This window comes from Rutilus rutilus (genome assembly GCF_951802725.1).
Source record: "Rutilus rutilus genome assembly, chromosome: 23".
NCBI classification, from domain to species: Eukaryota; Metazoa; Chordata; class Actinopteri; order Cypriniformes; family Leuciscidae; genus Rutilus; species Rutilus rutilus.
Genome location: NC_140233.1, coordinates 21,319,641 through 21,333,694, shown reverse-complemented (window position 1 = coordinate 21,333,694; position 14,054 = coordinate 21,319,641). Strand labels below are relative to the sequence as shown.

The 14,054-nt window shown below is 38.8% G+C and overlaps 1 protein-coding gene across 1 annotated transcript in view; it reads left to right on the top strand.

Annotated features, from left to right (window-relative positions):
- Positions 1-8,025, top strand: part of LOC311283584 (SITS-binding protein) — a 37,324-nt gene extending 29,299 nt beyond the window's left edge. Inside the window, exons 7-10 of the mRNA XM_084398094.1 lie at positions 36-172; positions 1,056-1,177; positions 3,659-3,838; positions 4,688-8,025. Coding sequence (XP_084254220.1) covers positions 36-172; positions 1,056-1,177; positions 3,659-3,838; positions 4,688-4,864 — 616 coding nt within the window. The 3' untranslated portion in view covers positions 4,865-8,025. The remainder of the gene's footprint in view (positions 1-35; positions 173-1,055; positions 1,178-3,658; positions 3,839-4,687) is intronic.
- The last annotated feature ends 6,029 nt before the right edge of the window (positions 8,026-14,054 follow it).

Below are 14,054 nucleotides of genomic sequence, written 5' to 3'. Positions count from 1 at the left end.
TATTGTTTTGTAAATGGCCAATTTTGGTTGCACAGGTCCAGCCACAAACCGTTGTTCATCCGCATGAGCGCACTACAGTCAGACTGGAGTTACTCCGGCCTCAAGGGCATCATTCCATCCCTGCTGCATCACAGTCTTCTGGGATATCATTTCTTCATTCCTGATGCAGTAGGTAATACCTGCCCACACTCACGAATACACATTATTACACACATTTATCTTTTGTGATGATGCATACCATAGATAAAGACAATATAATTTAATCAGCTGTCTTCTTGAGTCCTTTACAAAAACAAAGGAGTATCTTCACCGCTAACTGGCTCACAGTTGTATAGTACACAGGATGGTACGAGTAAATCTTGACCAGGCCACACTATGGAAGCTTGTTCGCGCACAGAATCAAAAACAAAAAGGTAATTGCGACTTTTTACATCTTAGAATTGCGATAAACTCGCAATTGCGTGTTATACAGTCAGAATTGTGAGATATAAACTCTTGAGTTTATAACACGCAATTGCGACTTTATATATCGCAATTCTGACTTAATTTCTCAGATGTAAACTCGCAATTGTGAGATAAAAAGTCGCAATTATCTTTTAAAATGTTTTATTCTGTGGCGGAAACCAGCTTCCATACATTTCACCCACAAATCAAAGGAAAAAAAGAAAATTAAGCCTCTTTTTAGGACAGTTATGACTGTTTTACTTTGACAATTAGGCACATTTCACTCACAACTTCCTGTAATAATAAACTGTATAAATATGTCTATGTTAAATATACTGATTTAGATTTTCAAAAAATGCGTTACAGTTCAGAATCACAGCTAAGAATATTGGGAAAAGCAGCAAAGAGAATTAAGCACTAAATTCTCATGAAAATAATAATCCCCCATTGCAAAAAATTCCTGATTATCCTTAAAAAATCTTTTCAACATAGATATAGACAGCACTTTCTATTATTTCATAAACAATTTTGTATAAAACCGTTTTGAATAATTCCATATGATTATATATTTCTTTTTTACATGTGAATGCGTTTGCATTCCTCAATGGCAGGAGGCTCTTTCTCTGCCGAACTGGTTGCAGACGACGAGCTCTTCGTTCGCTGGCTGGGAATCGCAGCCTTTCTTCCTGTCATCAGCTTCCAGACACCTCCGTGGGTCTTTGAGAAGGAATGGGTGAGTGCAGCAAGGACGGGTCCTCGGCCCTATCCGGGTTTAGCTTTCAGTTCAGTTTTTTTCCCCCCGTTGTGGTCAGGAAAGAAAAAGGGATAACGTGGAGCTAAGTGTAATAAAGACTGAGTTCCTTGGTAGGAAAACTGGGCGCAATATGTTGACCATTGAGAGTTACGCCTCAGAATGAGAGATTTCTTTTTCACTCTTAACATAACATTAGGAATCTAATACTCATTCACTCCATGGTGTATCATGAGAATGCCCTTCTCCAAACACTAGCTAAATACATACCAGAATATCTAGTCTCAAGCACTGATATATTTGAGCCCATAGAGCACGGTTTGAGTTTAGGACCGGCACAGAGGATCCTCCAGGTGGCCGTTTTTCTTGCATTTCATGGTGTAATTGCTTGGCCTTTCCCCAACATCACCTGTGGTTAAGGGTCCATCTGGTGTGCATTAGTGTCTCTTTCAAATTTATGACTCTCAATCTTAACTGTAATGAGAACCGCTGCACCAGGAATAATGAATCGCTGGATAAGTGGAAAAGAAAATTTCCAGAGACAATTACAGGTTTCGTTTGTGATTTGACTTTGCAGTCCAGAATAGGGGGTGGTTCTTTTTTCTAATCACTGGTAGTAGTAGATCTTTCAATGCATTTCATGGCTACGAATGGACACATGTGGTTATATTTAGCAGAAAGAGGGACAGCTGACTTTGAAAATGAAAATTCTGAAAGCTAATCACTGCCATTACAATGATCAGGCACTGAAGTTTCAAGCTTAAAGGGATAGTTCACCCAGAAATGAAAATGAAGTCATCATTTACTCACCCTGGTGTTGTTCCAATGTCGTATGCCCTTTTTTCGTATTTTTCAGACCACAAAAGGAGAATTCTTTTTTTAAATGTCCTGCTCGCGGTTGTCCATATAATGGCAGTGAATAGCGATCGCCATCAAGCTTTTAAAAAAAAGAAAGTATCATGGAATATATACGACACGTGTCGCATGGGATCATTCTAAGTGTTGGAATCCAAGGTATGTGTCACATGGGGTCATTCTGAGATGCTTAAGCATCTTTTTTTAAAGCTTGATGCTGGTTGCTATTCACTGCCATTATATGGATGCAGGACATTTTTTATAAATGCTCATTTTGTGGTCCAAAATACACAAAAACAATGGCATATACGACATTGGAACAAAACCAGAGTGAATAAATGATGACTTAATTTTCATTTTTGGGTGAAAAATAACACATTCTAAAGTATTTTAAAAGTCATCTTACGACTACTTAACTATAGCCCCTTTCACACAGAGATTCTGGAAAATACACGGATAAAGTGACCCGGGATTTGACCCGGGATCGTTTGATTTTTGGTTCATTCACACTGCCAGTGATTTTCCGGAATCAGAGAGTGCGTTCACACACAACCCGTAAAAATCCCATAAAGACACGTGACATCGATGGGACTTGTAATGTCTCAGCAGCGCCTTAAGTTTGCTTATGAGCTGCGATTGTGCAAACCACGCTTGTGCATTTTTTTCTCGGATTTCATTACGTACCGTTTCACAGCTGGCGAACGATCCCGCGCTTCAGCGTCATCACTACGACACGGCATTATTACGGCTTTTGTTCACACAGCGCGCGTTCCGGGACTGAACACGGTAATGTTACTAGGTCCCCAACCCGGCATCGATGCCGGAATCAATCCCGGGTCATGTTTGCGTTCACACAGAAGGCGTTCTGGCAATTTCCCGGCAATTTGCCGGGATCATCGTGCTGTGTGAAAGGGGCTATTTTCTCATTTTGTGTCGGAGGATAAAAGGATTTGGAATGGCATTGGGAGAATAAATTATGACAATTTTAGGGTGAACAATCCCTTTAAGAACTTTATGACTTCTTTTTCAGTGAGAAAATAGTATTGGAACATGCAATGGTTTTGATCTTGGCTCATGGATATTATCTGGACAGTCTTAACCCATTTAAATCATAATTAATTAGTATTGATGTTAAATGTGCTGATCATACTGAAATGTTTAACTTGCCTTTATTTTCCATTCTGTTTGATTGGCCTCTGCAGAGAGTGTGTGTGTGTTTGTGTGTGTGTGTACTAGCTTTTGTGCGATTACCCAACACCAACACCCATTAGAGACTCAATGACTATGTTGGGTCTAAATAGGAGGAAAACGGGAATGGAAGCCACAGGCCTGTTTTCCCCATTTAAAATTAGACCGAACTCCGGCAGTTATTCAAAATTCATCTCATGAAACTTTTTTCAACTAGAGAATACATTTTTTATGAACGTGGTTTTGCTTTGTTTCCGTCACCAGAGGCTGGCTAGGATGTTAACTGAAGGATGTGACCTCTCAAGGAATGTTAGAAACGAACCACAGCAGAACTAGACGAGAACAGTGTCGAACAAAACTCACATCCTCTTTCATATAAGTTTTATTAAGCATTCACTGACGGTCTCATCTTACGTCTAGGTCCTAAACCTCACCAGATTCTACATAGCCAAGCACCACGACTTTGTCGTTCCTCTGATCCTGAAATACGCAGAAGAATGGCAAGAAGCTGGACACCCCATCTACAGACCGCTGTGGTGGCTTAGTCCAAATGACCCAATCACATTCACCATTGATGATGAGTTCCTCATTGGAGATGAGGTAAGCTGCTTCCAATCGGCCCATTTAGGAGTAACCTGAGTTTAAACTCCTTGCTCAAAGACAGTGGCCGTGATTTTACCAAGTAGGACATGTTCCTGGATCATTTGTTGGTTTTGGAACAACACAGTCCAAACCTGTTAATTTCGTCAACAAAAGTTACGTTTTTTAAAGAATTTTTTACTTCATCGGAATGATAAGAAACTTGGTAAAGGTGAAAACCATGGACATGATTCGAAAAGGTTAAATGGTCACACTTATATTGTTCGTGGTCAAAAATAAGCGCATTGGAAATGAATGGGAGACGAAGTTCATCTAGTGGAAACATTTGGTACTACGCCCAAACAAAATCAACCTCAAATTTGGAACATAGCTTGTTTAGATGCATGGCGTTGATTTTCCCACATATTTTGAATAAAATGTGTTTATTTCATATAAAGATTGAAAATATTTTCTTGCAATTTGCAATAAATGTAAAACTAACTGTTTCCAAGTTGACTTTTTAAACTTTTTTCGCTTCAGCAATAATCTGCCAAGTGTTGTCTTTAAAAAGAAACCAAACAAGTCTTCGTTCCAAAGCATTAAAGATTTATGACAGTTTAAGTTGGAAATTTCATTGCTCAAAAAGTGAATAAATGGATTATAACTACAGCATAAATATAATATAGTACCATAAAATCCCCTAAAAATACAAAATATTAAATAAAAAAACATTGTCAAACTAAAATATAGTACATTCATTTCATTGGAAAAAACAACAACAACAATTCTGTCAGTTTTGACGGCCATGCACCAGAGGGTTATGTGATCTCCGTTATTGTACACTTGAAGTTGTTCTCTTTTGTTTTCTAGGTTCTTGTTGCTCCGGTTACAGAGAAAGGAGCTTTACAAAGAGACATTTACCTGCCAGAGAGTGCCTTTCAGTGGCAGGACACTAACAATGCTCAAGTGTTTGATGGAGGGACGTTTCTGGAAAGTTACCCGGTCGGCCTTGGGGACGTGCCAGTTTTTGTACGACGGAGATCCTGAGGCTTACTTACAACTTTTTTTCTATTTTCACTTGTGCTGATCTCAAATTGCACTTTCCATAAAGACCATTATTGTGTCTCAAGGAATCTTGAGATTAGGTAGAAGATAATTTTACATTTGCACTTTAAAAATCAAAGTGATCTGTATATTTCTCATGATTTTTAGATCCCTCTCGTTTTTTCTTCACCACTTGTTTTGTTATTTCATGAGATTTTTGGGGGGATTTTTACTTCTTCAGAATGCCGTTTACATTTGATAAATTTATAAAAATCATGAAAAATCTTATAGCCTCTTAAAGTTAAAATGTTATCATGATATGGAGCTAGAAATCACACCCTCTGCTTAAAAACTATCAATGGAATTTTACGAAGACCAAACAATCTAATGAAAATTGAGAAAGACTCTACAAGGACAAACCAATGCGCTAAATGGATGAAGATGAAAACCTTAAACATCACTCATCTCAGCTGGGTTTTTACTTGAACTTTGCTGAATACTTGCTGTAGTTTGTAATGTTTTAACTGTACCTCAAGTTCTCATGGTGTTTTTTTGATGCAAATTTTTCAGCATGAACTGTGAGAGAAGCACTTATTGATCGAGGAGACTGAAATTAAGGGCTTTTAACGTGAATAGCACAATAATTTTTTTTACTACATATACAAGAATATTGAAGATCAATCAATAGTAGTAGAATATGAGCCAATGGTAAATCATTTTTTTTCATAGCTATACAGTCTTAGTTTTAATGCAGAACACACAAAGACAAATTGTTTCTTCATAATGGTTGTTTTTGAGAGATTTTGATATAATGCTAATTTTAATAATTATTTGTTTAGATTCTTACAATTGACCAGATTAACCAATGTGGTATTTCTAGATATTAATTAATTCATGCTGTAGGACATTATTGAAGGTAGAATTAGAGTTTTGTATTTATATCACTTCAGACTAAACTTAATCATTCGTTGACGACGTCTGCCTTAACTTTAGAAGAACTTTGATGATTGTAGCGGCATTTGTACATTTTGTGGTCATGTTTAAAATACCTGGTTTTATGAAATATAGTTGCTAATTGTTAGAAAGCTGAATTCCACCATTACAAATGATTTTACAGCCTGAGGGCAACATTTGTCCTGTAGAATTGTGGTTTAAAGTGCTCCTATTATGCAATATTAAAGGTTCCTAAAAATTTTTGGAGGTCTCCTACAATCGGTTAACATGTATCCAAGGTCAGAAACACTTACATTTTCTCATAATATACATTGCAGCATCAGCTCTTTTCTCTCATTGTCTGAAACAGCTCGATCAAGGATTCAGTCTAAACCCTCCTTTCTGAGAACCTACTCTGCTCTGATTGGTCAGATGACCCAGTCTGCTGTGATTGGTCTACTCTGTTCTGATTGGTCAGATGACCCAGTCTGCTGTGATTGGCCTAGTCTGTTCTGATTGGTCAGATGACCCAGTCTGCTGTGATTGGTCTACTCTGTTCTGATTGGTCAGATGATCCAGTCTGCTGGGATTGGTCTACTCTGCTCTGATTAGTCAGATGGCCTAATCTGCTGTGATTTGTCTACTCTGTTCTGATTGGTCAGATGACTCTGTCTGCTGTGATTGGTCTACTCTGCTCTGATTGTTCAGACGGCCCAGTCTGTAGTGATTGGTCTACTCTGCTCTGATTGGTCAGACGGCCCAGTCTGTAGTGATTGGTCTACTCTGCTCTGATTGGTCAGACGGCCCAGTCTGTAGTGATTGGTCTACTCTGCTCTGATTGGTCAGATGGCCCAGTTTGTTGTGATTGGGCAGATGGCCCAGTCTGTTGTGATTGGTCTACTCTGCTCTGATTGGTCAAATGCCTCAGTTGTGATTGGTCTACTCTGCTCTGATTGGTCAGATGTCCCAGTCTGTTGTGATTGGTCTACTCTGCTCTGATTTCGGTTTTCAATCTAATCAAGTGTTTACAGATCCTATAGAATGGATTAGAAAAAGTTTTTTTCCCACCCCTCTCAAACCGATACAAATTTTAATCAGTTTGTGCATTTTAATTTCAATTGAGGTGCTTACAAGGAGAATTTTCATTCGGATTGGACTTTTAAATCGATTGTAATCGCAATACAATGCTCCATGTAAACACACCAAGTGATTCGGACAGTAACGATGGCGTTGGTTTTACTGTATTAATTTGTGCATGAGTCCTCATCTTTTGGATGTGGATGCAAAGTTGGATGTAGCCTGGCTCCGCCCTCCTACGTACTTCCGCTCAATTTTCATTTTCCTCCAGTACTCCGTCTGGGTTTGCGGTATATTCTTGGGTTTTCTCCGGCCAAATTTTTACCGGTCCAATCAGCGAACAGAGGGAGTGGCTGAGAACGATGACGTTGAGGTCGTGCGCTAGTTTGAGTTGTAGGGTTACGTCACGACCAAACGTTAGCGATTGGTTATGGCAGATCCAGAGTGGCTCTGGGCAGAGTACCCGCCTTCAAGGAAGTTAACGCTTGTCAATGGAGAGTGGCCAGACTCTCTATACAAATGAAATGTACGAGAGTCTGGTAGGACCAGGCTAAAGTGGATGTGCTTTCGCAAAGTAGAAAACAGCATTTCCAGGCCTCAGCGACAACTACAGCGTTTGAGGGTCAAAGTAGACGTTCGCAGGCAGCCAATGAAGACCATAGGCTGGCATTATGCTAGTGTGTTACAAACCTAGATTTGTAACAGAAAGTGAGACTTTTTCGGCACTTCCGAATCGATTCTTTCTTTTCTGAGACAACAAATGTGTTGTGCACTTTGATCTTTAAAACTTTGGAGACCTTTTACATTCACAAATAGCCATATTACACACTGCATGAATGGCAATATTCGAAAAAAGCATACTAGGGGCACTTTAAGTGAGTTTGGCAAAATCCAGATGAACTTTTTAAATAATTTGATAGATGTGCTGCTACTCCGCTTGTGAATCTCTTGTCTTGACAAGGTCCAACCTTGGATCACTGGTCCCTGTGCTAAAACACTAAATCACAATCACCACCATGTGAATCTACAGTGCAGAGAGAGGAGAACTTGATCAGTATCACCTGATACGTCTGGCCTACTGGGAATGTCCTCTTAATCATCACTGTGATTTTGAATGTTTACTGTATCTGCAGGTTTCTCAGGTCAAAGATATCAAATCCAAAAGAAAGAAAATGTCTTACGCCCCAGCGCACTGTTAATGTCTTAATCTCTTGATGCTCTTTTCATTTGAGCATTTACAGAAGAGACTAATTGTGATGATCTTATATAGAATGGTGTTTTGGGAGCCTTGTTTTGCTTGTATTTTATATTAAAATGCTACGCTATGAAAATGATATTCTGAAAAGTTCCCTGCTGAGCAATCTTTGACGTTTTCTTTTTAGAAATCAGGTGCCACAAGCCAATCAGCAATATGCATATATCATATATGACTCTGCTATTCAACTTTTCTGTCTTCTGTTAATCTGAAAAATAGAGATGTCAATCTGCAATAAAGTTTACATTTTGTTACTGTATAGGAGCCTGTTGTTTGCAAACTAAATCCTATGAAACCTGTCAAGATCATGTCCCATTCATTCTACCCCAAAGTCAAAAGAAGCAAAGAAGAAGGCATAAAGAAATATAAGCCAATTTTGGGAAAATAGCTGTTCTGTTGTTGATAAAAATTCTCATTATCAAAAACTGGGGAGGAAAATTTACTATTTAAAATGTTATGTTAACATGAATATTATATGTAGATAGATTACATAATATTGCATATTATTATTAAATATTATGTAAACTATTTACACATTCAACTATTTAATCATTCAGTTGAAATGTGTAAATAAAAATGAGAATAACTGTGAAAATGGCAAATACTTCATTGCAGAATAAAATATAATTTCTTCGTTCACTTAAGTCTCGAACACATAATTACCATATGCATAATATATGTATACAGTATGTGTAGAATTGCATGCAAATAGAAATACACCAATTTAGAGGTGTTGGAATTCCCACCTTTGTCATTGTAGAAGTAGCCACCATCTGACCCTTCAATAAACACAGGGATATTCAAGTAAGCGTCCACTCTCACAGTATCAGTGGCTCTGCTGACGATGAAAACCTGCACTAATTCCACTTAAACCCAATATAAATTATTTATAGTAGGAGCATGCACACAGAATCATTTGGAAAACACATTCAGGGGGCCCTACCTATTACATTACAGGCATAGGTAAAAAAAAAAAAAAAGAGAGACAAATTTCATGTGTAAGAATAGTTACCTACACTCTAAAATTTGCTCTGCTGGTGTTTCACGAGTTCATCAGATAAAAGTCACATCATACAGCTAACTATACAAATGTCTTTCCTCGTAGACTCCACAGCTGCACACAAACTACACTAGTTGTGAAATTGTGGGCTGAGGCTACTTTTAAAATAGTCTGTTAAAGTGAAAAAGTTTCGTATGAAAAGTTTTTTTAAACTAGTGTGAAAAGTGTGTGGCATCTGATAATAGTCGAGATGCGGTTTGGAGAACTTTCTGTGTTTTGAATAACAGCATGCAATAGACCAAACATTTTTTGAGGTAGTACGCACATTAAACATGCTTTCAGTCATCCTTTGGCATGGCGTTAGCATCGCTGTTGGTTGGTTTATCTTAACTACCTGTACCTGTACCTGTACCACAATGGACGCTAACATTTTACATTTACGCATTTGGCAGACGCTTTTACCCAAAAAGCTTTTCCATGGGTTTTATCCGAACCCATGACCTTGGCGTTACAAGTGCCAATGCTCTACTGTTTGAGCTACAGGAATGTTGCCATCTATCAATGTGATTCAGTACGATCATCTTTGAGTTTTATGTAAATTACACTGAGAGTACTAGTCTTAAAGAGCGATCAATACTGACCCTTTTCACAGACTCTGATTATGCGCTTCCACAGCACATTTATAGCAAAAGTTGATCATATTTTCATTAAAAAGTGAATACATTACTTTGTGTTAGGCTATAATTACCTTAGTCAATGACAAACAAAAAATGAACGCTGCTGTGAGGATGTTTCTTCAAATACAGTGGCTCAAATACAAAAACTTGAAAAAAAACACTGAATGCACCTTTAAGAATAGTAGCCTAACCTATAAACATCCCCCATATTTAGGTTGAAAGTGTTGATGGTCTTGGCAGACAAGAACGCAATCCCCGAAATATAAGCTGCTGTGGAAATGGGTTATTGAATGTCTTCACTGGGAGTAACACTGTAGAGAAAATGTGTGTGCTTCCTGTTTTGCACTTAGAAGATATTTGTCACCTTGCAATGGTTTTAAGAGTCTGCCTGATATACGGTATCTGAGGACCAACAGAATATCCTTTCACACCCACAGTTAGCAGGGTGGTACAACCGTCTATGCGTTAGAAATAAGAAGCAGGATACTATTAGGATTACCGGTACACGTATAGGAACTGACCTTTTATACAGTTCCCTTTACTTGAATGCTTCCATATATTGACAAATGAGAAGCGGCAATCTTGCAGGAAATTTGACTGGGAATATTATTTAGGCCTACTTGAGTCTTGCCTTTTTATTCACTGTTAAAATAATGTTCTGGGTTTAATATAAGTTTTACTATCTTGAATCAACTTTAAATTGTGTATCTACAGTTGTGTTGTAATTTCCAGTACAACCAATGATTTTGCTCCTAATAAAGGTTTTCCAAAGATTAGTGGAAACAATGTGGAAAAAAATAAGACATATAAAGTGTGACAAAAATATATAAATATTAAGATGTCACTTTGATGGTCAGCCTATATGTTGTGTAATATGATATAAATATACTAACTTATATATTACAGTTGTGTTATATGATAGGAAAATATACTAACCTACTAATATATTACAACATATTATATACTTTGGTACATAAAACATTTAAAGGAATAAAGCACATATATAATAACCCTTTTTCTGTTTGTCACACCAAAGGACACAGTGGTGAAAGTGGGCATTCTAAGAAGAGGGCAGAGTGTGGATTTATTACAGTTGAGAAACATAGATAAATGTATGGCCCTGCAGCTATTTTACAGAGCAAAAACATAATTTAGTAGAGATTTCACGCCAAAAAGCCTGTGATTAAATATGAACATATTACATGTACGCCATCTACTGGAGAAACAAATAACATTCTTAATAAACAGCTGAATTAAAACAGCTTTTAACAAATCTTTTAGACTGGGTCACCACCACTCTTTTCAAATTATCATTAGTTTTATGTACAAAAAATATTTTTATTGAATTTCAATTTTAAACCAAACAAAGGACGGACGGACTATAACCCGAAGAAAACCCCTGCATTCAGACGCTGGGAGAACATGCAAACTCCACAGAGAAAGGCCTGGCTATGTATATTTTTGATATGCTTTTTGTGTAATAGGATATATTAGGAAAATGTTTATTGTTTGTATAATTTAAAATGAAAATTCTGTTAAAGCATATACAGATCATAGTCCCTTGGGAAATGTCTGCACAGCATTGCAAACAACAGACAAACAGGCATTGCAAACAACATCAACCATAGCGTTAGTTCTGGCAGGTCACGTTAGTCAAGCTCGCATCAGCTGACCCTCAGCTGATCCACATCTACCTATAGGAATACGACACCTATCACCGTATACATATATAAGCTCCTTCAGTATTATCAGCAGCTATCGCGTTTCTCAGGAGCAAATTACCCTCCTCCATCCCCAGCTCCTCCTCTCGCCCAGTCAGGATTTGACATTCTGATTCCCCTTGAATCAGAATAATTATTGAATAATGTTGTACTTTAAATCTTGAATTAAATATATTTGCAAATTTTCATGTTGGTTCTGTTCTGTTTACCCCAAGGGGGATTATTGCTGCTCTCTCTGCTCTTATCCATGCTAGGCTGCATGGATGCGCAGGGAGTTCTCGCCCAGAACGGAACCATTCCGCCAATCCAAACTGTATGCTAATTGTCAATCATATTTGACGGTAGTGGTCCTGACAGAACTTGTGACCATGTCGTCGTGGGCCTGCGATATATCGCGGGTACTTTCTCCTGATGTGGTACTCCAGAGAGGAGTCCGCTGCTGTGACTGAAGGAAAGAGATTCTGTCTGATGTGTGATAAGTTTACATTAACGTATGATAATAGATACAGAAAAATAATCCTGCAAGAAAATAATTATAGAATACATACCCCAGTATGACTTATAGGGCGAGAATGTCCTTGCATACTTCGGATGTCTCCCTGTTAATGAGAAGGTTCTCCAATTTGATGTCACAGTGGAAACAGCACATGTGCACAGCCTTAATCGTCACATGACTCGCTAGCCCCTCTTCGAGGCTTCCACTGCGACGCCTCAGGAAGTCAACTAATTCTAACAGGGAGAGGAACATTCGAGGACCATGACAAAATGGTCAGGGTGGTCCTGCCAGTCCAGCAGCCTGATGATCTCTGGCATGCCTGGGCCTTTATTTGCACAGTATCGTGAGGGCGATCTTCTATGGAAGGGGTTTGGGGTGATCAGGCATCTAACTTTTATCACGGTTAGATAGAGGTGGTTTCTCAAATAGGGATTTATCCCAGTCTTAGACCTCTTTGTCAATTGTAAAAAAGAAAAGAAAAAAAATGGTCTGTGATTGTTAATATGAGATGTTTTATATTTTTTGGATAGTCCAGTCTACTTACCAGGAACACACATACCGTGTCTTTGGTCTTCGTGGTGTATTTTAGGGCCATCTGATCAGCAAAACAAGCAATTAACTTGGAGACTACACTAGGAGACTTTAAACTAAGTGATGTCAGAAGGATGAGATAAGACAAAAATTTGCTTTCTAGATCAGGTTTCACATATATTTACTTGCTTTAAGATCACCACGCCAAAACTAGCTTGCCCCAGCTGGTTGCCCATAGTGTAGCAGCTGAAGATGTCGTCTATTAAAAGATGAAATACACTATATTGCCAAAAGTTTTGGGACGTCTGCCTTTACATGCACATTAACTTTAATGACATCCCATTCTTAATCCGTAGGGTTTAATATGGAGTTGGCCCACCCTTTGTAGTTATAACAGCTTCAACTCTTCTGGGAAGGCTTTCCACAAGGTTTAGGAGTGTGTTTATGGGATTTTTGACCATTCTTCTAGAAGCGCATTTGTGAGGTCAGGCACTGATGTTGGACGAGAAAGACTGGCTCGCAGTCTCCGCTCCTATTCATCCCAAAGCTGTTCTATCGGGTTGAGGTCAGGACTCTGTGCAGGCCAGTCAAGTTCCTCCACACCAAACTCGCTCATCCACGTCTTTATGGACCTTGCTTTGTGCACTGGTGCGCAGTCATGTTGGAACAGGGACATCCCCAAACTGTTCCCACAAAGTTGAAATTGTCCAAAATGTCTTGGTATGCTGAAGCATTAAGAGTTCCTTTCACTGGAACTAAGGGGCCAAGCTCAACCCCTGAAAAACAACCCACACCATAATCCCCCCTCCACCAAACTTTAAACTTGGCACAATGCAGTCAGGCAAGTCCCGTTCTCCTGGCGACCGCCAAACCCAGACTCGTCCATCGGATTGCCAGACAGAAAAGAGTGATTTGTCACTCCAGAGAACACGTCTCCACTGCTCTAGAGTCCAGTGGCGGTGGCTTTACACCACAGCATCCGACGCTTTGCATTGCACTTGATGATGTAAGGCTTGGACGCAACTGTTCGGCCATGAAAACCCTTTCCATGAAGCTCTACGCACTGTTCTTGAGCTAATCTTAAGGGCCACACGAAGTTTGGAGGTCTGTAGCTATTGACTCTGCAGAAAGTTTGAGATTTGCCACTTCATGTAGCAACAGAAACACTTTTCATTTAATACTTTATGCACTGTGTACAGTGCCTGTATATACAATAAAAAAAAACTTCAACAATAGCCTGGGCCGTACGCATGGTTTTACGGAGCCCCTAAAGGGACATTGGTGGGGAAAAAATATGAGAGGAGGAAAAAATAATACGTTATAATAACAGGTTTTTCGTTCCCCTGAGAAACTGTGTTCTTTTGCAAAAAGTTTCCCAGCGGAACGCAAATGTTTTTGCGAGGGACCCCCAAAATGTTACCCAAGTACTTTAAAATTCCTAGGGGTGACTGAGGACCGCCAAAAACATTAATATCAGGTGACTCTGGATATCTAGAATATCTA